The sequence below is a fragment of the Martes martes genome (genome assembly GCF_963455335.1).
Source record: "Martes martes genome assembly, chromosome: 16".
Taxonomy (NCBI): Eukaryota; Metazoa; Chordata; class Mammalia; order Carnivora; family Mustelidae; genus Martes; species Martes martes.
In genome coordinates this window covers 41,823,292-41,845,530 of record NC_137904.1, presented here as the reverse complement: position 1 = coordinate 41,845,530, position 22,239 = coordinate 41,823,292, and the positions used below count along the sequence as shown (strand labels likewise).

General features: G+C 58.9%; 1 protein-coding gene across 2 annotated transcripts; it reads left to right on the top strand.

Annotated features, from left to right (window-relative positions):
- Window positions 1-5,294: 5,294 nt before the first annotated feature.
- Window positions 5,295-20,805, top strand: TBKBP1 (TBK1 binding protein 1; the record flags this gene model as incomplete). 2 transcript variants are annotated; one of them, XM_080827108.1, is made up of 9 exons in its annotated part: window positions 5,295-5,534; window positions 5,913-6,035; window positions 6,307-6,411; window positions 7,416-7,596; window positions 8,186-8,361; window positions 8,559-8,620; window positions 17,200-17,318; window positions 17,543-18,270; window positions 19,215-20,805. In XM_080827108.1, the coding sequence occupies 9 exons, from the start codon at window positions 5,310-5,312 to the stop codon at window positions 19,341-19,343; spliced, it is 1,848 nt and encodes a 615-aa protein (XP_080683234.1). In that variant the 3' UTR covers window positions 19,344-20,805. The 2 variants fall into 2 exon arrangements, with proteins under 2 accessions (XP_080683234.1, XP_080683233.1); XM_080827107.1 differs by having other exon boundaries at window positions 5,310-5,534; window positions 8,189-8,361.
- Window positions 20,806-22,239: the final 1,434 nt, after the last annotated feature.

Sequence of the window (22,239 nt, the reverse complement as noted above, 5' to 3'; positions counted from 1 at the left end):
AGTTATTCGAACAAAACAAAAGAAAAACTATTTCCACCCAAGCCTTGCTCATTTGATTAGAGGATGTGTAGGACCCCTCGCAGGAACTTGGGAATTGGGTGAAGGGGTGAGTCTTTCCATCACAGCCCAGACCTCTGATGTGACAGAAAGACCAGGAGGTGCAGGCAGAGACCCAGGATGGTTCCACAGCAAACCCTAATTTTCTAGGGCTCAGAACTGGAGGGCTAAAGTGGCACCCGGATCCTGCATTGTCACATGTGTCTAGTCAATTTTCCTGCCTGTCTGCTTCTATTTAAGTCATTAGGGTTTTACTTTGATTCAGTCTCTTTGCCAGCTGCTAATACCACCTCTTATTCTTTTTAGGCAAGGCCAGGACAGGAATGACAAAGTTCTTCTCCAGAGTGAGAGTCCTGAGAGCGGGAGACAGGCTCTCCCTGAGTTTCCAAGAAGGAAATAAGCAAGGGCAGCTCAGCCCTGCTTTTGCAGTCCTCTCCTACTGGGCCTGTGGATGCCATTTAGAAGTACTTCACCACTCAGGGCCTGGCCAGCTGCCCACCACTCTCCCTTCTTTGCTCCCACCTCCCCTTCCACCAAAGGTTTTTACCTATTCCTGTCTCTGTTACGATGAGCCCTGATAATTTTGTGGGTGCTTAGAAGGCATTCAAACCAATTTCTAGCTTTCTCAGATGAAGGAGGCCTGGGGGTTGAGTTAACTAATCCAAAGTCACGCTGCTTCATTCATTCATTCATTCATTCATTCAGCTGACAGCACTCCTTACCCTTAAAGATTCAGCTTGACAGCCCAAGCATCCATCAATGGCTGAATGGATAAAGATACACACACACACAGGAATTTTATTCAGCCATTAAAGAAGAATGAAATTCTGCCATTTGCAACAACATGGATGGATTTAAAGAGTATAATGCTAAGTAAAATAAAAGCCAGTCAGAGAAACACAAATACCGTGGGATTTCACTCATATTGGAATTTAAGAAACAAAACAAACAAACAAACAAACCAAAAAAACAAAAGGGAGGGAAAGAGACAAACCATAAAAACCAGACTCTTGGGGCGCCTGGCTGGTTCAGTCAGTGGAGAGTGGGACTTGATTCCGGGGTCATGAGTGTGAGCCCCCTGTTGGGTGTGGAGAGTCCTTAAAAATAAAATCTCAAGAAAAAAAAATGAGCAGCAGAACTTAATATATATATATATATATATATATATATTTTTTTTTTTTTTTAAGTCATTGCTGAATTAATGAATAGCGAGCAGGTACCATCAGGGCACTGGGGAGATGAAGATGGGTAGAAGACAGTCCCTGCTCTCAGAACTGTTTGGAGCAGCAGAGTCAGAAACAGGGAGAATGCAATGAGATCGGGTCCAAATTGGGGGGCGGGGTGTGTGTGGCATTTTAGGATCATCAAACCCCAGCGTAATCCTTGTTGGGCTTCGGCCACCAACTACCTAGAACCCAGGATAAACCATTTAGCTATGATTTAGGCCTGTACCCTGAGCAGCCCAACAGCAGCAAGGGTGAACACCTTCCTCTGTGGAGTGAGTGCTCAGATGGGTACCTGGAGCCCTTACCCTTTCTGGTGAGGGAGGGCTTGTGGGGTTCACAGGTCCAGTGGTGGCCAACCCCACACCTTCTAGCCTAGCCTCTGATCTTTTGCCTGGTCTTCTGTTTCAGAAGAGAACCTTGTGCAGCACCAAGGAAGGTAACACCTGCCTGCCCCTTGGGATTAGGGCAGCGATGCATGTCCCAGCCCAGGGGCCTTCCTATCTAGAGGACAGGTGGATTGTCCCATTTGGCTCTGAGAAAGCTTGTGCCTCAGAGAGCAAGTGGCTGACCTGCCTTCCTGTTCTAGACTATAAAAAGGAACCCAGCAGGTGGAGGAGGAACGAAGCCAGTTAAGAATCCCCCTCTTTGCAGAGAAAGAGTCCACAGCCCCTGCTGGCTCTCCCAGGAGGACAAACTCACCCCTAAATCCAATTTTCCCCCTACAGTGGGGCAAGATCCAAGCAGCTCCTGCTGCTTCTCAAAGCTCACAAGGAAGAAGCATTTTATTTCCTCCTCTCCCCTTTCCAGATTCATCCCTCCTTCCTCCAAGAGCCAGAAGAGTAGGCTCCGGTTCCCAGCAGCCTGAACCTTCCCTCCAGATGGGAGGCTAAATGCTGAGCCTACCAAAAGCCTCCACTCAGCTTTCAGGGTTGACCTGTCTGGAGTCAGCCAGAGCCCTTCAGAGTTTCCCCCGATAATTCACGATAATTCACTGCCCGCGGCCAGGCTGACCATGCCTCCGCCCACGTTTTTTTAATCCATCAAGGAATCATCATAGAAATGACTCATTAACACCTCCTGAGAATTCAGAGCACCTTTAGTTCTGATTCCCCATTCTTCCTCCCATGGTTGCCTGGGTTGGGAATAATCTCCAACTTTACTCAGAGAGGTTAAGTAACTTGCCCAAGGTCACACAGTGGGAAAAAAAGCAAAACAAAAACATAAACAAAAACAACTTGGGTCCCTTGCCCAGTAGTTTAGCAGGTGCTCAAATAATCTTTGTAGAACGCCAAGACGTGCTGTTTCTTCGTGTCATTGGCCTGGGGGGTGAGGGGATTGTGTTGGGGGGCTGAAAGCGGTTTCACTTCTAAATGAAACTCTGACCTCCTTAGTTCACTTTCACTTCCAAAGAAGTTAACCAATTTAACGCTAATCTCTCCGCCTAGATCCCATGGTCAGTGTATCTTTTATCAGAGCAAGGCTCCCACCCCCAAGAGCAATGAAGAATAAGTCTAATATTTTCCTTCACAAGAGGGCAAAGACCAAAACCAAAACCCAAATCCAAATACACAGCTTCTCTTTCCCCCGAAACATACAGCCCGCAAGCAAAGCCCAAAGCGCCCCCGAGCCCTTGCGCGGCCGCAGGCGCCCCCGACACACGCCACGCCACGCCACACTGCGTTAGGGACGCGTCGGGGAGGGGGCGCGGAGCGCGGGCCGGGCGCGGCGGGGAGCCGGGGGGCGCCGGGCGCGCTGCCAGGCCGCGCCGCACCGCGGGGGCTGGCCGCCCCTCGCCACGTGGTGGTGGCAGCGGCGGGGTCCCGGGCGCCTTCCCAGCTGGAGAAACCCGGAGCAGCCGGGGAGGAGGAGGAGGCAGCGGCGGCGGCGGCGGAGGAGGAGCGGGGCGGGCGGGAGGGAGGGGGGCTGGGGGGAGGGGTGGGGGGTGGGGAGAGACCCGGCGGCGGCGACAGGGCGAGAGCGGAGCGCGGTGCCAGGGGGGTGGGGGCACCGGTGCCCGTCTGGGGAGGGAGCAGGCGGAGGGGGTAAGCTGCGATTACAAGCAGGAACCGGCAGCAGCTGTGAGTCCCCGGCGGGGCTGGGGCGGGGGGAGGGGAGCGGCGCCCGGGGGCCGGTCCCCGGGGTCGCAGGGTGGGCCGGAGGAGGGGGGCGGGAGGTGGGCCGGCAGTTGGCCCCGGCGGGCCCGGGAGGGGAAGGGTCCGGCGCCGGCCGCCCGCGTTCACCACTCCCTTTCCCCCTCTGCCGCCGCTCCTCAGGCCGCACCGCCCCGGGAGCCCCCTTCCCCGGCCCGGGGACGGCCGACTGGGGGCCCGGGGCTCGGCCAGCGGTGGGGGAGGGGGCTGCGTGGTCTCGGCCCCCGAGAGGGGAGGGGCGACAATTTCTGTCCGCCGAACTGTAGGGGTTTAAAGGGCGGCTCTTAAAGGGGCCGCAGTAGGGGCCCGGGGCCGAGGAGGCACCCCCGCCCTCCCTATCCGCCCTCCGCGGCTCTCACCCGGGGCCGCTGGGCCGGCGGGGGATGCGGAGGAAGGGAGCGTCTGTCGGGGCGGCCCAGGGGACAGAGCCCCTGCCGGCGGGGCTGGGCCCGAGGTGGCGGGCTGGGGGGCCGGGTGGGGGGGGCGTGTGGTGAGCGCTGGCGATCGGAGTTGGGGGGGGAGGGGATGCGCTTGGAGAAGAAGGGGTTAAAGGTGGGGCCAGCCCTACAAACACGCGCACACACTCTCTACTCAGACCCGGTCACACGCCTTTCCCTGGCACTTAATGGGGCCTTGGGGCGGGATGGTGTTGGGCCCCGGGCCTGAACCCTCTTCACTCCAGGCTCCTGCCGCCCGGCTTTGGGAGGTCGCGGACCCCACTGTCTCAACTCACACCGCACGCCGAGCCCCCTCTTCTACGCGCACACTCGCTCCGGCGCGCGCGCACACACACACCTCGGACATTCCCATAGTGCCTCACGTGACACACGGCCCTGAACGTGCCCACCCTTCACACACGCTCACGCACGCGTGCACACACGCGCACACACAAACACACACGGCCTCTGGGCCACTTCCCAACTCCATCCCTGACCCCCAGCCGCAGCCCTGCAAAGGCACTCATTGACTGTGACACACCTACACTCATTCACAGACACACACACTCCCCCCCCACACATGCCAACCACAGACACACATTCATAAACAGGGCCAGGAGAAGTACACACGCACCCCCTCGCCTACTCTCTGGGAGCCCTGAGTCATTCCTGCCCCCTCCCAGGGCTCCCCATTTCCCTGTGTGCCTGCACATGGGCGGGCTAAGGAACTCTCTGGCCCTCCCTTCCCAGGGCGGCCCCTCCTGGCTGTGTGTTCCCTCTGACACTCTGGGAGGACTTCCTGTGGGTCCCAGGTCAGGGGCTAGGAGGTCCTGGAGGGTTGCCACAGCCCTGGTGTGAGTGGGGGAGGCACTTCCTTTTCCTGAACTCCGGGATCCTGCAGGAAGAAGCTGGGAAGTTGGGCGGGGGCCCCACAGAGGACGTCCTGACAGCGAGGGGCTGACTCTCCCAGTGCACTGGGCCTTAGGGAGGAGCTGGGGTGCCAGAGGCCTGGGATGAGCAGCTTGGCAGAGAGGTACTTGGGGAAGCGAGGCCTGGGGGTGGAGAGGGGCTGAGGAGTGTCAAGGCAGGCCTGGCTGGGTCCTAACTTGGGAAGGCAGCGCTTTCCTGTCCACAGGTCTCCCTGGGTTCTGAAAGGAATTCTTCCCTGCTGCTGGCCTGACTTACTTGTCCCTACTTCTTCCCCACCCCCCCTCCAAGTCTTCAGCTGGTTCCAACCCCTTCAGCCAAAGGCAGCAGAGAAGAGAAAACAGCCCTTGGGGCGGACGAGGGGGTTGCAGCTTCCAAGCTGCCTCTTGGCTGGCAACAGTGTTCCTCAGGCCAGGTCGAGGGGTATCAGGGACAGCCTCCAGGCTGCCCTCTCCACCCTTGCTCCTGCTCTCCCAGGAGGCCCAGTGGGGGCCGAGGCCCAGGCCCTTGCCATGGAGTCCATGTTTGAAGAGGACATCAGCATCCTGACCCAGGAGGCACTGGGGCCCAGTGAGGTGTGGCTGGATGCCCCAGGAGACCCCTCGCTGGGTGGGGACATGTGCTCCGCCTCCCACTTTGCCCTCATCACAGCCTATGGGGACATCAAAGAGCGACTGGGAGGCCTGGAGAGGGAGAATGCCACCCTCCGCCGCCGTCTCAAAGTTTACGAGATCAAGGTCAGAACTTGGAAAAGATGGGGGTCTGGCTCTGTGTGTGTTGGGGTGAGGGTTGCTGAGGGGCAGGAACTGGGGATCCCAGGAATCCCAAAGAGGGATCAAGATCCACACTCTTGGGAACTTGAGGGTCTCTTGTGAGGGATGTGGGTGCTCTGGATGGAAGGGTCAGGGAGGGATCCGGAGGGCCAAAGGGATGGGACCTTGGAACTAAACAAGATCTGGTTGGTGAGAGATGCCTCCAGGTGGTGTGGGTCGCAGTTGAGCAGGGGGAGGGAGGGACCAGGACTTTGAGGCAGGTTGTGGGGTGGGGGGCCTAAGAGAGGCTGAAGCCTGGGTAGGGAGTTGAGCAAGCTCTCCTGAGCGCCTGCCTGCCCACAGTACCCGCTGATCAATGACTTTGGAGAGGAGCACGGCTTCTCTCTGTATGAAATCAAGGATGGGTCCCTGCTGGAGATGGAGAAGGTCAACCTGCAGCAGCGGCTCAACCAGTTCCAGCATGAGGTGAGCCCCTCGCTGGCCTCCCAGCCCAGGCTGGGCTCCCTGAGCTCCTTGCTCCAGCAGAATTCCAACACCTCCTGCCCCCAACTCCACCCCCGCCTCTGTCTCCGTGATCAGAGATGGCTGCGTTCCTCCCTAGAATGGGCTGCAGCCTCGCCCAGCCCTCCACTGGGTGCTGGATGTGAGGGGGGGAGGCACGGGGAACTGCTCGGCCCCCACATCAAGGGTGGGCCTGACCGTGGCGTGCCCTCCACTCCCTCCGGGCCCCATCTAGTTGCAGAAGAATAAGGAGCAGGAAGAACAGCTTGGGGAGATGATCCAGGCTTATGAGAAACTTTGCGTGGAGAAGAGCGACCTGGAGACAGAGCTGGGGGAGATGGTGAGGCCCAGGGGTGCTTGAGCGTGTGACCCTTGTGGCTTGATGGCGTGTGACCCCACGTGTGTGTGTCTGTAGTGTGGAACCCAGTGGGTTCCTGTGTGTCTTTGAGTGGCCGTCGCCCTTTAGAGTGTAGCTGAGTGTTTCGTACCCGTTGTGAGTGATTCTTGGCACACCCCTGGCCACGCAGTGTCCCCGCAGACGCTGTGTCTCCATGCATGTGTTTGGGTCTTGGCTGGGTCGACTCTCTGCCTGTGGACCTGTGCCTGGAAGGTGGCGTGGGCAAGGGCAGAGGGGATCAGGTCCCCGTGGCTGCTGGGATGAGTCCGGCATGTGTGTGATTCTGAGCAGGGGCATGGCCATGCGTGTGAGTAGGGGGGCTGGCGTCAGAGTCAGGAGACGTGGTCTCTGCCAGCTCCTCTCTGGGTCACATCACTTAGCCTTGGCTCTCCTCTGGAAAGGGCTCACAAGAACCACAGTGCTGCGTTGTTGTGGGGCATTTGTGTAAAAATGCTTTGCCTTCATCACTGTAAACACTTACATGGCCCTTATTGTGTGCCAGGCACTGCTGTGATCTCTTTAGATATATTTACTGATTTTAATCCTTAGAACAAGCGTACAAGGTAAGCGTGGCTGTCCCTGTGTTGGAGATGAGATGGGTGAAGCCCAGAGTGGTTGTCCTATAGGCAAAGAGAAGTCGTGACGCTTCTGAGGGGGTGGCTGTATCTGGACGGTGTGGTCTGTATAAGTGTCCCGTGTGTTTAGGGCAGGGAAGAGGCCTTAACCCTGACCTTGCACGGGGCAACAGCCAGAAACACCTGCATTGCAGTTGCTGAGAGACGGGACCGCACACTCACAGCCACTGAGATTGCAGCTGGGATGTGGGACTTGGGGCCTCAGCTCATTGTGGGGAGGTGGCGTCCCAGACATGTGGGAGTCCTGGGTCTGGGGAGCCCTCCAGGGTTCCCTGGTGCTGGGCAGACCCTACCCTTTGTGTCTCCCGGCAGCGGGCCCTGGTAGAGACTCACTTGCGGCAGATCTGCGGCCTGGAACAGCAGCTGCGGCAGCAGCAAGGCCTCCGGGACGCCGCCTTCTCCAGCCCCAGCCCCCCGCCCGCCTCTGCCCCACCATGTGCCGATCTGGACCTGCACTACTTGGCCCTGCGAGGGGGATCTGGTTTGAGTCACGGTGAGATCTCGCGACCCCCGATGTCTCTACCCCGAAGTCCCCAAGCCTAACCCCCGTTTCAGCATCACTGGACACCTCTCCCTTCTGGGATTGGGGGTCAACACCCCATTATAATGTCTTAAATTTCTCCCATAGTTACCCTATTCCTCTTTACTACCTGTTCTCTTACCCAGTTTCTCCCACCGACACTCCCCGCTTAACTGCCTGCTTGCCCCAGGCTGCCACTGCATGCAGTTCCCATATATGTCAGCAGAGGGCACCTCCACTCAGACCCCCGCCCCCACCAGGCCTCTCCCAGGTGGTGAGTAGCAGAGGCCAAAGGACTCTTGGAGATTTGAATGTGGCCAGGGAAGTCCTTCATGAGGCCATCTTACTGTGTCCCTTGCCTCCAAGAAGATTAGAAGCAGCAGCTCAGACCGTCCTTCCTCACAGCCCTCAGTAGAGGCTTCTCGGGACACTTGGCCTGTGGCCGGCCCTTTAGGATCTCTCATGCTGCGGGGCTCACCTGTTTCAGTCTCTGCCGGTCTGGGGGTCAGTGGAGGGTGCCTGGCAGCCGGACCCAGCCTGACGTTATCCTCTGTCCTGCCAGTAGGCTGGCCGGGCCCCACAGCCAGTGTGAGTGAGCTGGAGCGGAGGCGGTTGGAAGAGGCTCTGGAGGCTGCCCAGGGCGAGGCCCGGGGGGCTCAGCTTCGGGAGGAGCAGCTCCAGGCTGAGTGCGAGCGGCTGCAGGGGGAGCTGAAGCAGCTACAGGAGAGCCGGGCCCAGGTAAGGGGCAGGGACTCTGGAGGCCAGAACCCTACCCAGAGCTCCACGGAGGCCTGGGGGCTGCTGGAAGTAGCCTTTAGAGGCCCAGGACTTCCTTCCTAGGTACAGACTGGCCCTGGGAGTGTTAAGGGGTGTGTGTGGGGTGGGGGGTCTGGGCAAGGTGACCGTTGGCATCTGACCTCAGTCTTCCTCCCTAGGATCTCGCCTCCAACCAGTCAGAGAGGGACATGGCGTGGGTGAAAAGAGTCGGGGATGATCAGTAAGTCACATCCGAAATCCTCTCCTTCTTTGCCTCTGTGCCCTAGGGGTGGCATTTCCTGGGTCCCCCCTTCGGTTCACTTCTCCCGCTCTGTGCTGCTCGGAGGACCTCTCTTCCAGCATCAGGGTCGTGGGGTTTGGTGTGCTCGAGTGGCTCCGCATGCTTCACAGGAAGGAGGTGGCCTTCTGGGATGTTCTTTTTGCTTCTGGCACCCGAGCTCATGCCTCCTTGCGGTGTCGGGTTGAGACATCTCAGCAGCTTTGCTGCTCTGTTCTGTGTCCCCTGGTGAGTTCCTGGGCCTCTCTGGGGCCCCATTTTCTGTCCCAGTAAGAGGGCCAGCTAGTTGGGTTAGGTGTCCCCTCCCTGGTGAGGAGGAAGGAGGTGGTCTCTTTCAGGATTTGTGGTGCCTTGTTTCCTGTCTCAGGAGAAAGCTGAGGCTGAGAAGAAGAGGGGCATCCTGGTGTTCTGGGGCAGCAGGGAGGGGAATTAGAACCTGTTCTGCTGGGGTGTCCCTTGGGACTTGCGCTGGGAAGAAAGGGCCGCAGGAAGTAGGGAGGGAGCTTTGGCAGTGGGGAGTCTAATGGTGGGGGCCTCTGGGGGAACGTCGGGCAGCAAGGGAGAGGGCGAGTGGCAGCCTGACAGCAGCGAGCCTGAAGCTTTTCACATCCGCACCCAGAACTCACCCTCTCCCGCTTTCTGAGAAACAGAGCGCAAACCTCCTTCCGCCTAAGTCTTCTCCCCTGAAACCAGTCGTGTGGCACAGACTCCCTACTTTCATGGGAGGGAAGACCGAGGCCCGGAGAGGGGCAGAGACTCCCTCTCCATCACACTCTCTACCCAGTGACGGGACCCTAGGGGTCCTCCTTTCAGTGGGCTTCCTTCTCACCTTCCTCCAGTCTTCTGGCCAGTTGGGGATACCCCTCACCTCCCTCTGCACCCTGGGGTGAGGGCTTGGGTGGAGCTGTGATAGCTGGGGGGTGAGAACCCAGTTTGTGGGACTGGTGGGTGGGATCCCTCAGCTTGGCTGCTGGGGGGGGTGTTGGGTGCGCCCTAGCTTGTGGGTCTGGGCACATGCGAACCCATGCGCCCCATCCAGAACACACACTTTCTAGAAGCCTAGCTTGCCTCAGACATTATAGTGTAGGGGCCTGTATGGCTTACTGAGTCCCAGCCTCTCTTAGCCCAGCAGTGACGGCTCCCTCCAACTGGGTGCATCCAGGGAGAGGACTTTTTGGCAGGGCCGGAATCTGAACAGCCAGGCTGTCAATCCTTCCAGGGATGCTGAGTGCTTGTTTTACTGGCTTCGGCTCTGCAGCCCCGGGTTTCCGTCCTGGGCTCAGAGGTCAGTCATTACCGAGAGGTGTGGGAGGAAGGTGATAAGGGTGGGTGACCGGAGAAGGACTGGCGGATCGCAAAGGGCCAGGGCTGTGAGTGAGCGAGGAAAGGAGAACTCCCAGAAAGGGCTTGTGGAGGGCGAGGGTCCATGCTGCCCCCGTGGGCAGGACAGCCCCTTCCCTTCCCTTCCCACCCAGGGCACCTGCCACCCTAGTCCCTTTGGCCAGAGGAAGCTGCGCTTCGCCCCGAGGCTGGCTGGGCCACTCTTACCAGGGGTGACCTCCGGTTCCTCCCCTCTGTCCTAGAAGGTTGGGACTTGGCTTTGGCACCTCCTGGATCTCTCACCCTGGAGCCAGCCGGGCTCTGTCTTGCCCAGCCTCACGCTTCTTTTCAAATGGAGCATCTCTGGACAGCCCCAGCTTGGCAAGAGTTAATTCTCAGAGGAAGTCCTCACTCCCCCGGCAGTTTTATTTTCTTATAAACTCAGCTCCTTTTGGTAATTGCTTCCCGAGGGCTCCCTCCCCTGTCCTCCCACCTGAGGCCTCAGTCACCTGCTCTCAGCTCACTTTCCCCCTGCCAGCCCCTCCTCTTCCTTCCACTTTGTCCAGACTCTCCAGGCTAGTGGGAATTTTGCCTGTGGGGTCTGCCAGGAGAGGAATGTGGGAACGCGGGGCTGATTTACCCGCATGGGGGCCTCGTGTGTTCCTGAAAGGTGCTTACCTGTCTCCGTTCGGACACCTCCAGGCCAGCCAGTTTTATTGTGGGAGTTCTGACTGTTAAAATAGCCCCCCCCCATAACTGCCTCTGCTAACCCTACATGGCCCCCCACTCCCGCCAGTGGGTCTACCCATGCCGAGGAGACAGGCCTTTGAGGCAGCCCTGGCCCCAAGGATTCCCAGTCCTTCCCATCCCAGCCCCCAGCCCACCAGCTGTGCTCAGCGGCAGTGTTTCTCAGAAAGCAGCCTTCCAGACCAGACCCGACTGGGCCACTCTGCCACCCTTCAGGTCTGACCTCTGGGCAAGGTTGCCCTGCTGTTTGGTCAGCCCAGCACTTGGTGGCTGCTGCCCAGGGGACAGGGACAGGTTGTCCCAAAGGAAGAGCTGTTGGAGGTCAGTCAGGGGCCAGAGGCAATGATGAGGGAGGGTGGGAGCGGAGACCCACCTGCTCCTTAGGAAGCACAGGGAGATAAGGACCCCAGAGTGTCTCAGCTGAGGGCTGGGGGGAGTGTGGAACCCATAGACCCCTCCCCTCACAGCCCAGCTCAGAGTCGCAGCCTTTCTGAGGGTGTGGCTAGTGCTGAGGGTGGAGGGGAAATTGTGGAGTGGGGGTTCCTTGAGGGGGCTGAGGGCTTGGGTGGGCAGGCTCAGTGAAGGGAGTGAGGGTGCAGTGAGAGAGGGGAGCCCCCCTGTGAGAAAATGGGGCTCAGTATGAGTGATGAGGAAGAGAACTATAGGGCTTGCTTTTTTCCCAACGTGGGGGGCTCAGTGTTGCAGCCCTGGCCCTTTTCCGCCCCCCTCCCCACACCCCTCTCTCCGCCCACAAGCCTCTGCGTGGGCTGCGGTTAGTGGTGGGGGAGAAGTGTGAACTCGGAGAGAGAGGATGGAAACTCTGCACAGAGGTCAAGGGCAGTGTGGGGTGGGTCAGGACGGAAGTCGGAGACCCCCATGTACCCTGAACTGAGCCTCATGCCCCAGAACCAGCAGGCCCAGGGCCTCCCCCTTCACGCTTCTCACCCTCCCTACTTCCTTTCTTTCAAATCTCCTCCAGCCAGGGCAGGGGCGCTCACAGGAATTAACCCTGAGCACTTGCAGCCTTGGGACTCCCCAAGTGGGGGGAGCACCTCTGAAGTCGGTGCCCAGCACTCCCACCTCATTGTGGTCTAAGGGACCAGGGGGCTTTGAATCTGTCTCTGACTCTTCCTTGGCAGGAAGACAGAGAGCAGCTCTGTCTCCCTAGATGGGAAATTGCACATCCTCCCGTTGTTCCTAAACCAAGATCAGTGAGCTGGTTGGTGTCTCCAAGAAAGGAGCAGCATGAGGTTCGTTCTTTCTCCGCCCGTCTCCTGCGCACTCCTGGGCCTTCGTCCAGGCCGCGCACTGTGTGAGGCCGTTTACCTGCAGACTCTTGTTCTCACCAAAGATATGGTGAAGGTCTTGTCCCCTTTCTACTGCTGAGCAAACTGAGGTGCAAAGAAGTTCAGTGACTGGAGAAGTTAAGTGACAAGTTAAATGTGAATACCCAGCGGGTCCTGAGCAGGTGGGGCGATGGTCTCTCTGGTGGTTGTCTGGTTTGGGTTCTTCCTCAGGTGGGCGGCTCTGCTGTGAGGGACGATCCGGTAATTTGTTGAGGTAACCAGGTGAGGGTTGCAAGTGAAAAATTTCAATATGTGAACGCTTCAGAAACCCTCAGGATTCTGCTGGGGCCGCTCGGGGGAACCGGGACAGCCCTGGACACACTGGGATGCGTGGCTCCCCACCCACACAGGCGTACTGGTCCCCAGCCCCTGCATCAGCTGCTCAACATGGCCGTCTCCAGGGAGGCCTTCCAGACGCAGCCAACGTCTAGCTGTGCTGGGAGCCCGGCAGGGCTGCCACGAGGAGCCAGGCTCTGTGGACCGCAAGTCATAGCTGGTCGAGGAGAGTGAAGGGGCTCAAGGCGCCTGAAAGGAAGTGGTAGAGCACTGAGTTGTTGCAAAGTGACTTCCTCCTCCCCCCGGCCCGCAGCCTCAAGTCCGCTCCACGGCCCGGTGCCTGTGGTTCCCTCCCCGAGGGCCGGGTGGGAAGACTGATGCTGGGTGTGCCCGTGGGTGGTGGAAAGTTTGGTCCCTCAATTCCCCCACGAGGGTGAGAGGGCTAAGGGCAGCTGGGGGCAGCTCTGGGCAGAGATGGAAGGGCTGGGAATGCTGGATTTCGGTTTTTCCTCCTGATTCTGAGTCAGCTGGTGATTTGACCAGCTGTCTGATCCTGACCCCAATCCTACCCTAATACCGATCGCATCCCCGGTTTTAACCCTACCCCTCATCCTGACCCCAACTGTGTCCACAATCCTGATGGAAAATGAGCTGTGAACCCCAGCCCTAATGTGACCCTGACCCCAGCCTTAATCCCGACCTCATGTCCATCTCTAGTTCCAGGGCCATGGCCCAGCGCTGGCCCTCCCTGTGACCCGGCCCAGCGTGGGCCCCCAGTGAGCTTCCCCGGGGAAGGCGTGGCAGAGTCCGTGTGCCTCCCAGCTGGTTTGGGGTAGAAAGAGCCCCTTTACGGAGGAGGAGGAGGCTTCAGTCTCTGACCTTCCTCCTCTCAGTCGCTTTATCAGTCGCAGTGAAGATTATTGCTTCCAGATGGAATTTTGAGATCCCGGACTTATTCGTGGAAAGAATGAATGGGAGGATAAGTCAATGAAGGGTGGAAAGATTTGCAGCAGAGGGAGTCCTCCTTCCTGCCAGCTCTGCCGTTTGCACTCTGGCTCCCCTGAAGGTGCCAGCTCAGCGGGCTGAGGAGCCAAGAGCAGGTTTGAGTCCCCGCTCTGTACCACCGCTGCTCTGTGACCTTGAGCCAGCTTCTTAACAGCTCTCATCTTCCACGTATGTCTAGCACCTTCCTCTCCCCTCCCAGGGCAGGGTTGGTGATGCTCAGGCTACTGCGGAGCTCCCCAGCCTCCTCCTGCTCCTCTTTCCCTTCTGTCCCCCCTCCCAGCCCCCCAGCTCCCCGCTTTCCTGATCCTCTTGGAAGGTGGTATATAGCTTAGTGGTCAGCAGCCTGGACCTTAGAGTCTGGGGAACCAGAGCTCCATTTCAGCACCTGCCCTGCTCCTTGGCTTGAGGGCTCTTGTAAGCCTCGGTTGTGTCATCTGTAGCACAGAGAGAGGAGTGGCCATGTGATGGGGTTGCTCTGAGGATTCAGGATGTTCTTTAGCATGGTGCCCCGCCCCATGGTAACCCCTCATCCAGGTTACCTATCATTCTTTTCTTCCTGGGTCCCTCCCAGGTTCTGAAAGATGCAGACAGAACTTTCCCCCATAATTTTTTTTTTAAGATTTTATTTACTTATTGGACATAGAGAGACACACAGAGAGAGGGAACACAGCAGAGAGAGTGGGAGAGGGAAAAGCAGGCTCCCTGCAGAGCAGGGAACCTGATGCGGGGCTCGATCCCAAGACCCTGGGATCATGACCTGAGCCGAAGGCAGACGCTTAACGACTGAGCCACCCAGGTGCCCCTTTCTCCCATAATTTAAGCCATAAAGAAGTGCCCAGAGCAGCCACCTGCTGCCGTTTGCCTGACCCGTGCTTCCCAGACAGTTGCGTGGTGGGAACTACCATTCAGGTGTGGGCCGGGAAGCCAGGAAACGGAACCTGTGTTCAGGTGCACATGTGCAAGCCTTGGTTGTGTTGTGAAGTTGAGATTTTTTTCCACTGAATTGGCAGTGTGTTCTAATGTGAGTCATTCAGGTCGTCAGCATCTTTGGCTGCCTGGGGCCTATGCATCTTGAGGTGGGAAGAGAGGCTTGATGTAAGGGGCGGCCCGAAAGGGCTGTGGGACATCAGGAGATCAGGCCCCAGCACCTCGCCCAGGGTCTCAGAGGTCTTTGTGAGGTCGCCTGGGGCTGCAGGACATTCATACTCACAGGCCTTCCCAAGTCCCCCCCTCCCTGCACCTGGTCAGAGCTGGGGCGTTCTGGGCTAGGGGCTTCTTCCGTTTCCTGCTGACCCATCTGTTTTTCTGTGAGGAGGGTGCCAGGAGCAGGGTGGTGGAAACTGGGGTAGCTCCTGACAAGGAGAGGAAGGCAAGTAGGGAAGAGATAGGGGCCTGGGAACTGAGTGTGGCAGGTGAGATCTCCAAGCCGGGGTGTGAAGACGACGACCTGTATCTGTCACCTGATATACGACAGTGAGGGCGGATGGGGAGCGAGACTAGGCAGTGAAGGTGGATGGGGAGCGAGACTAGCAGCTGCTCCCTGCTCCGTCAGAGGGGGACGCTCCATCCGTGCCCTGCTCAGAGCCCCCTCCTGCTCCTGCCACTGAGCGGTCAGCATGAGCCTCCAAAACCCCCAGTGTGATGGGGGAGACATCGCTCCTGCACTCAGAGGGAAGAGGGGAGCTGTCAATGGGGAGTCCTCAATTAAATATGGGACACCCAGGCTGGACCTTCGGGTCTGATGGGAGAGATGCCATCCCTCCCACAGACCCATGAGATGAAGGTCGGGGAACACAGGACATATCACGTAAGGGCTGAGACGGGGTAAAATTGAGGTTCCAGCACCTCAGCCAGGGCTCCCCAAAGGACTCCCTCTTCTCTGCTCCCCTCTATCCCTGTGCATCCTCAAATGGGTAGCGGGCACTCTCTATCCCTAGGAAGTGGGCTTGTCCCCCAGAATCCAGTCTCTTGGCAATAATTTGGCTTTGGCTCAGATGGGTTAAAAATAATTTTGTCGTGGGAGGGGCATTTGGCTCCCCCATCACCCAGCCAGCCTCAGGATTAGCAAGAGAGAACCAGCCGGTGAGCAGCGAGCGTAGAGTGAAGCTCAGTCATTATCTGCCCTCTTTGCACCTCGGCTTTTCCTGCCCTCTGAAGCCCTAACCTCAAGACTTCCCCTTCTCTCCTCTAGGGTCAGACACACATATGTGCACACACACACACACTCACTCTCACACCGTTCCTCACAGTCAAGTGGCCTCACTCCTGTCTTCACTCCCTCCCCTCCACATGGATCCTCTCTCCCATGACCATGACCTTGGGATGGGCATAGGGCCTCAGGGTCTGAAGACACCCCTCCCCAATCTTATTCATGCCCAGCACCCTACAGATCCTAGAGCAAGAGGGCTTCCCCTGGGAGCAGATCCATCTGGAGTGGCTGAGCCTCTCTCTGCCACCTCCCTTCAGCTCCAACTTCCCCCAAGCTCCTCTGGAGTCCCTTCTGGACTTGGGAAGGGGGTGGGGAGACCTGAGGAAACCAAACCCCCGCCTCCCAGGCTCCTGCCTCCCAGGCTGTGTCCAAGCCCGGAACAGAGATGAAAGCAGTGACCCAAGGCAACCGCAGAGCCGCCTGTGAGGTCAGGAAGGGCTCCCTAGAGGGGTGCAGCCCAGGCTGGGAGAGGGGAGGGGCAGTGTGAGAGAGTGAACCTTCCGTGGGGCTGGGTCAAAGTGACCCAAAGAGAAAGGAAGAGAAAAGGAAGTGGGTGAAGTCTTTGCTAAGTTCAGAGCCCTTCCAGCTCCATGCAGGTGGGTGCCCAGGAGGAAGTGGGAGGAAGAAAGGGAAGAAGAAAGGCAAATGGATGGGGAGGCTCAATTCATTCTTCACTTCCGGAACATCTCCTGGGGGTCAGGCCTGGACAGGGTGCTGGGAATAGAAATACAGCAACACGATGCTCCCTTTTGAAGAACTCCCCGTGCAGTTCCAGAGCAAGGCGACTTCTGCTGAGTGCTTCTCGTGGGTGGCGCCCTCTGGGGGTGTGTGGTGCCCGACAGCTGTTTCCAGAGCTCCTCCTGGAAAGGACTCCCTGGAGATCCCAGGAGGTGCGGGACTGGAAGCTCAAGGGCAGCGCTGAGGTGCAAGGAGGGCAGTGGACGTGGCGCTTGGCCGACCCGGGTCCCAGTTTATCAGCTGGCTCTTCTGGCAAGCCACCGCGTCCTCACCTACGGAACTGTACAGCACTGGTCCCCAGTCCTACAAAGGGGAGGCCTCCCCGTGGACCCCTGCCCCCAACACACGGGTTGTACTTATGCTTTTAGTAATCACTCTTGGAGAAAACTCACAGTAACTAGAGCTACTTTCAACTCAGGGCTGTTTTTTTGATGAATCTGTTTTATTTGTCACCACAGCTTCTGCTCAGCTTAGAAAAACATTCGCACACACCTGTATCAGATGTGCTCAGGCCGTAGACAGTGCTTGGTGAACACATGGATTTAGGGACCCCTTGGCGTCACTGAGCTCCCCAGCCCAAGCCCCTAGTCGGGGAGCCACTGCCCTAGCCCCAGGTAAGGTTCACTGGGAAGAGAGGGAGGCTCCCTGGAAGAGGTGGTGTTTGAAGTAGACCTTAAAGCCCAAGAGCATTTCTGCAGTTGGGGTACAAAGGCCCTGGAGGGAAGGGAGAGCCAGTGGCTGGGAACGGGCAGTTCTCCTTCCACAGCTGTGACAGTAAACCTGGTAACCTCCTCCTCACTCCCTGCCCTCTGACCTCAGGGTCGGGGCAGGCTGGAGTCAAGCCTTGTCTTGGGGTGGGGGGTGGCTGGGGTGTCCTTTAGGGTGAACTTGGCTTTGGCCTACACGGAGCTGACAGAGGAGCTGGGCCGGCTCCGGGAGCTGAGTTCCCTGCAGGGGAGGATCTTGAGGACGCTGCTGCAGGAGCAGGCCCGGAGTGGCGGTGAGATGGGTCCTGGAAGGGGAGGCTGGGAGCTGGGTCCGAAGGGAGGCAGGAGGGCAGCTGTGGCTCCCGTCCTGGGGCCACGGTTGCCTTCCTTTTCCCCGCTGGGTCTTGCCTCTCCGCATTCCGAGGAGAGCTGGGGGGCCGCCGTGGCTCCCCCCAGTTCTGACGCCTTCTCTCACCCACCCCTGTCCTTCCTTGCGCTCGTCTTGCTTCTCTTCCAGGCCAAAGACACTCGCCGCTGTCGCAGCGCCACTCCCCGGCCCCCCAGTGCCCCTCACCGTCCCCGCCCGCCCGGGCGGCGCCCCCTGGGCCCCCGTGCCAGTCCCCCGCCCCCCAGCGCCGCTCTCCCGGGCCCCCGTGCCCCTCGCCCCAGCAGCGACGCTCGCCAGCCTCGCCCTCCTGCCCGTCGCCCGTCCCCCAGCGCCGCTCGCCGGTGCCGCCGCCGCCGCCCTGTCAGTCCCCCAGCCCGCAGCGCCGCTCCCCGGGGCCCCCCGCCTGCCCCGCCCCGCAGCCCCGGCCCCCGCCGCCCCCGCCGCCGGGCGAGAGGACGCCGGCCGAGCGTGCCTACGCCAAGCCGCCCAGCCACCACGTGAAGGCCGGCTTCCAGGGCCGCCGCAGCTACTCGGAGATGGCCGAGGGCGCGGGCTACGCGGGCGCCTCCCCGCCCTGGCTGCAGGCCGAGGCGGCCACGCTGCCCAAGCCGCGGGCTTACGGCGGCGAGCTCTATGGGCCCGGCCGGCCGCTCAGCCCGCGGCGCGCCTTCGACGGCCTCCGGCTGCGCTTCGAGAAGCAGCCGTCGGAGGAGGAGGAGTGGGCCGTGCCCACCAGCCCGCCCAGCCCCGAGGCGGGCGCCATCCGCTGCGCCTCGTTCTGCGCGGGCTTCCCCATCCCCGAGTCGCCCGCCGCCTATGCCCACGCCGAGCACGCACAGTCCTGGCCGTCCATCAATGTGAGTGGGGCGCCCGCGGGCTGGTGGGGTGGTGGTGGGCTCCCGCCCTGGGCACCGGCCCCCCGCCCCGCCTCCCCGGACTGCCCCCGCCCTTCGCTTCTCTCTCCCTGCCTTTGGCTTGCGTGGACCCTGTCGGCCCCTGATGGCTGGCTGGGGCGCGTTCATTGCCGAGGTTAAGGGCCTGGCTTGAGAGTGACAGCCCGGGATTGATTCCAGACCTCACCGCTTAGCCGCGGGGAGACCTTGGACAAGCTACTTATCCTCTCTGATCCTCAGTTTTCTTATCTAATTCCGTTAGAGGGTTCCCAAGAGGGAGGCAGGGAGCCTAAAGCCCTCTGTTGCGACACTAGTGATGGGGGCCCTGATGACCGCCACAGGTCTCTGGCCCACACGAGGGTCGGGCCTGCGCATCCAGTGCCCTGCATCTGGCCTCAGAGCCCCTGCTTTTTACCGGCTGTCCTAGAAGACAGCCTGTCTTGGGGCTCTAGCGTTTCAGTGAAATAATGAGTTTCCTGAATGTCAGAGCCAACCCTTGCCACCTGGAAGGACCAAAATATATTCCAAAGCCAGATAGAAAATTATTTTTGGGTTGTACATTGTTTGGGATTATCCATTGCTTTGAGTTATGTGGGAACCATGTCTTAGTCACTCTGGGGGCATGTCTGGGTCTCAGCTTCTGCATTATGCCTCATTACTGCATATACCCTGGCAGGCTGAGCATACAGGCCTCCTGGGGTCCTATGCCCTGCGTTGGGGCAGTGGATGCTAAGCTAGAAGGTAGGCAGGGAGGGCGGGGGAGGAGGGATGGTGCTTACAAGAGGTAACCAGGCCTTCTCTGCGTGTTACAGTCCTCTCTGCCCTGGGTCTCAGGAAAGGGCAGGCTGGGCTGTGGGGACCATGAGGGAGGGTTGGGGACCTTACCTGACTCCCCTCTCTCTCCACAGCTTCTCATGGAGACAGTGGGCTCTGATATCCGCAGCTGCCCCCTCTGCCAGCTAGGTTTCCCTGTTGGGTACCCGGATGATGCCCTCATCAAACACATTGACTCCCACCTGGAGAACAGCAAGATCTAGGGTGTCTCCCCCACCCACTGGCTGTTTCTCCATCTTCTCTTATCACCCCAAAACACTCACTCACTTTGAATGCTGCATGAATCTCGTGGGGGGCCCCTGCCCCTTGCGACCCCCAGATACCTCCACTAGCTACCGAGTCAACGTGTGTGCCGTCTTCCCTGGTCTAGGCACCACTCAGCCCTGGCTCTTTCTGGAAGGCCAGCCGAGGCTCTCCCCAGCTCCCTGGTTTCTGCCGGGGGGGTGGGGGTGAGGATCTGGGCTGGGATGGGGAGGGGCATCCCCTGCCCAGCCTCTCCCTCTGCCTTTCTGTTCTCAAGACAGGGTTGGATCCAAGAAAGTGTCTAGTGCTTGGGCCTGGGGGAGGGGGAAGGTATCAGAGGACTCTGGGAGCTCCCCTAGCTTCTCTCTAGATGTCCATCTTTCTCAGGCTATGCTCTGTCCAGGGAGCACCTCTCGGTGGGGTCCCAGAGCCTGCCTTGCACAATGATACTGGTTCCTCCATCCCATGGCCAGCTCTGGGCTCTCGGCATGGTCCCCCTCTTAGGGGAAGGAGGCATCTCATTTCTTGCCATTCCCTGCAGGCCAGTCTTGTTCTCCTCTGCCCCGCTGGGGGCGAGAGTGGAGAGGGAGGACCCTGCAGGACTCGGAGGATTCAGCCTAAAGAGGCTGCCCTGGGGGTGGGGGGGCGGGGTGAGGGGGACACCCTGCATCATGACCCCCAGGCCAGGGGAGTGTCTGTGCTAGCCTCCCAGGCCCCTGCAACCCCCCGGAGCCCCTCGCACCAAGACACAGATGGTTAAGACAGATGCTCCCCTCCACCCTTACAGTACTGGAGTCCCTGACCACACAGGTGCCCTGGAGCCTGTGTGTGACTCGGCCTCTGTTAGCTGGGTGGGTGTCGTCAGCCCTGCCTCCCAGGCCAGAACCTGCGGCTGGGCCCAGGGTGCTGTTGGAGATCAACTTCAAAAGAGCTAACCCCCTTCCCATACCCCAGCGACCCACATTCCCTCTGTGAAATCTACCTCAGAGTCATACCCTCAGAAGGATGGGTAAGCAGGAGGCCAGGGGGTCCCTAGGGCTGAGGTGGGGAGCTTCCTAAGGCAAGAGCCTGCTGCCCCACGATGAATCCAACTCCCCCCCCACCGCTCCCCGCTGCGAGCCTCTCCCAGGTCTTAGCCCAGGGCTGGTGGCAGTGGGCGCTACCCGTCAGTGCATGTCCCATTCTGATCCAACACTTCCAGCCCCCCCCACCTCCTCACACCCCTCTCCTCCTCCTCAGTACAGGGGAGTGAAGAGGTGTGTCAGGCAGGAAGGGACCAAGGACTCCAGAGACACATGGCACTGTACCTTGAGGGTTCCCCTGGGGAGGGGAAATGGGGAAGGGGGCCTGGAGAGGGAGGTGGGGGCCCCTGAGCTCTGAACAAGTTGAAAGTCCAAATAAAACTTACCTGTTCCATCTGCTCTTGGTCTGTGCTGTCCCTGGCTGGGGCGGGGAGAAAACCCCAGGTAGCGGGAGGTTTTGCAGACCCTCTCGAGGAACCGCAACCATGCAGGGTTGCACTGGACAATGGGATGCGTGGGACATCGGTGTTTTAGGGTGATTCTGGAGACATGGGTATGGAGGTGGGCACAGATGACTTGTGACATGGAGTTTATTTAAACTGCATTTTTAAAAAAGATTTTATTTATTTGTTTCAGACAGAGAGAGAGCACAAGCAGGGGGAGGAGCAGAGGGAGAGAGAGAACCAGGCTCCTGGCTGAGCAGGGAGCTAGAGGGAGGGCTGGATCCCAGAACTTTGGGATCATGACCTGAGCCAAAGGCAGACGCTACACCCCCTGAGCCACTCAGGCGCCCCAGTAAAGGATGTCTTTGTGACAAAGCAGCCAGCCCAGCCCTGAGCAGGTGTCGGGGACTCTTGAATTTTCCCTCCCAGCAGGTAGAGGTTCCAAAGCCTTAGGGGTTCAGGACCAGCTATGTCATCACCTAGTGATTTCTGCATCCCAGGAACCAGGCTTGGCCTCAAAAAGGAAGAACCCATGTTCCACATCTTTATGTTTCTGAGAGCGGGGGAGGGGCTGGACTCCAGGTTCAGCAGCTGCCTTGAAAGCCCCACAACTAGGGCTGTCAAAGCCAGGTCATAAACCTGTGACTTTGGCCCCAGTCAGAGCTGTGCCCTCTGTCTGCAGAAAAGGCCTGAGCTCTATTCACCAACTCTCGGTGCCTTTCATTTCCTCATGACCCCTGCAGGCCAAGAATTCAATTAAAAGGCTGGGGCAATTGCTCATAGAAGGCTGAGGTTCAGCTCCAGATCCAGGGCAAACATTCCTCCCCATCCAGTGCCAGGGTTCAAACCCCAGTGGGGAGATGTCCCAGCTTTCTCTGCTCCTCTGTTGCAGTTAACAACTACAGCTGGCTTCTAAAAGTTCTTCCAACCTTGACTCCATCTGCAGCCAAATCCTAAGTGCAAAGAAAGGTGAGAATAGCCATTCCTATGGGACATGGCTTCATAAACCGTGGGAAAGAAGGTTCTGGAACCTTCTGGAACATGGGCACTCAGTGTACCCTGCTATTCTTCCACCTCACACAACTCCCATGGAAGAAGGCAGCACCCAGGTTTCTGGGTCGGGTCCTTCTTGCATCTCTGGAAACATTTGCTAGCATTTGAGTGAATTAGGGGTGGTACAAGGACATGAGGCAAAGAAAAATCCCAGTCATTGAGAGAAAAAAGGCAAAGGATGACCTGGGAATGAACTACAGGCTGGGGCATGACCTGGGGAACCACTTCTGGTCCTTGGCATGTCTGAAGGTAAGAGGGAACCCAGGTATCCCATAGCCTGGACATCTTTGCAGTCACCGGTGTGAGGAGGGCATGGGGACATAGGGTGCTTATTCTTT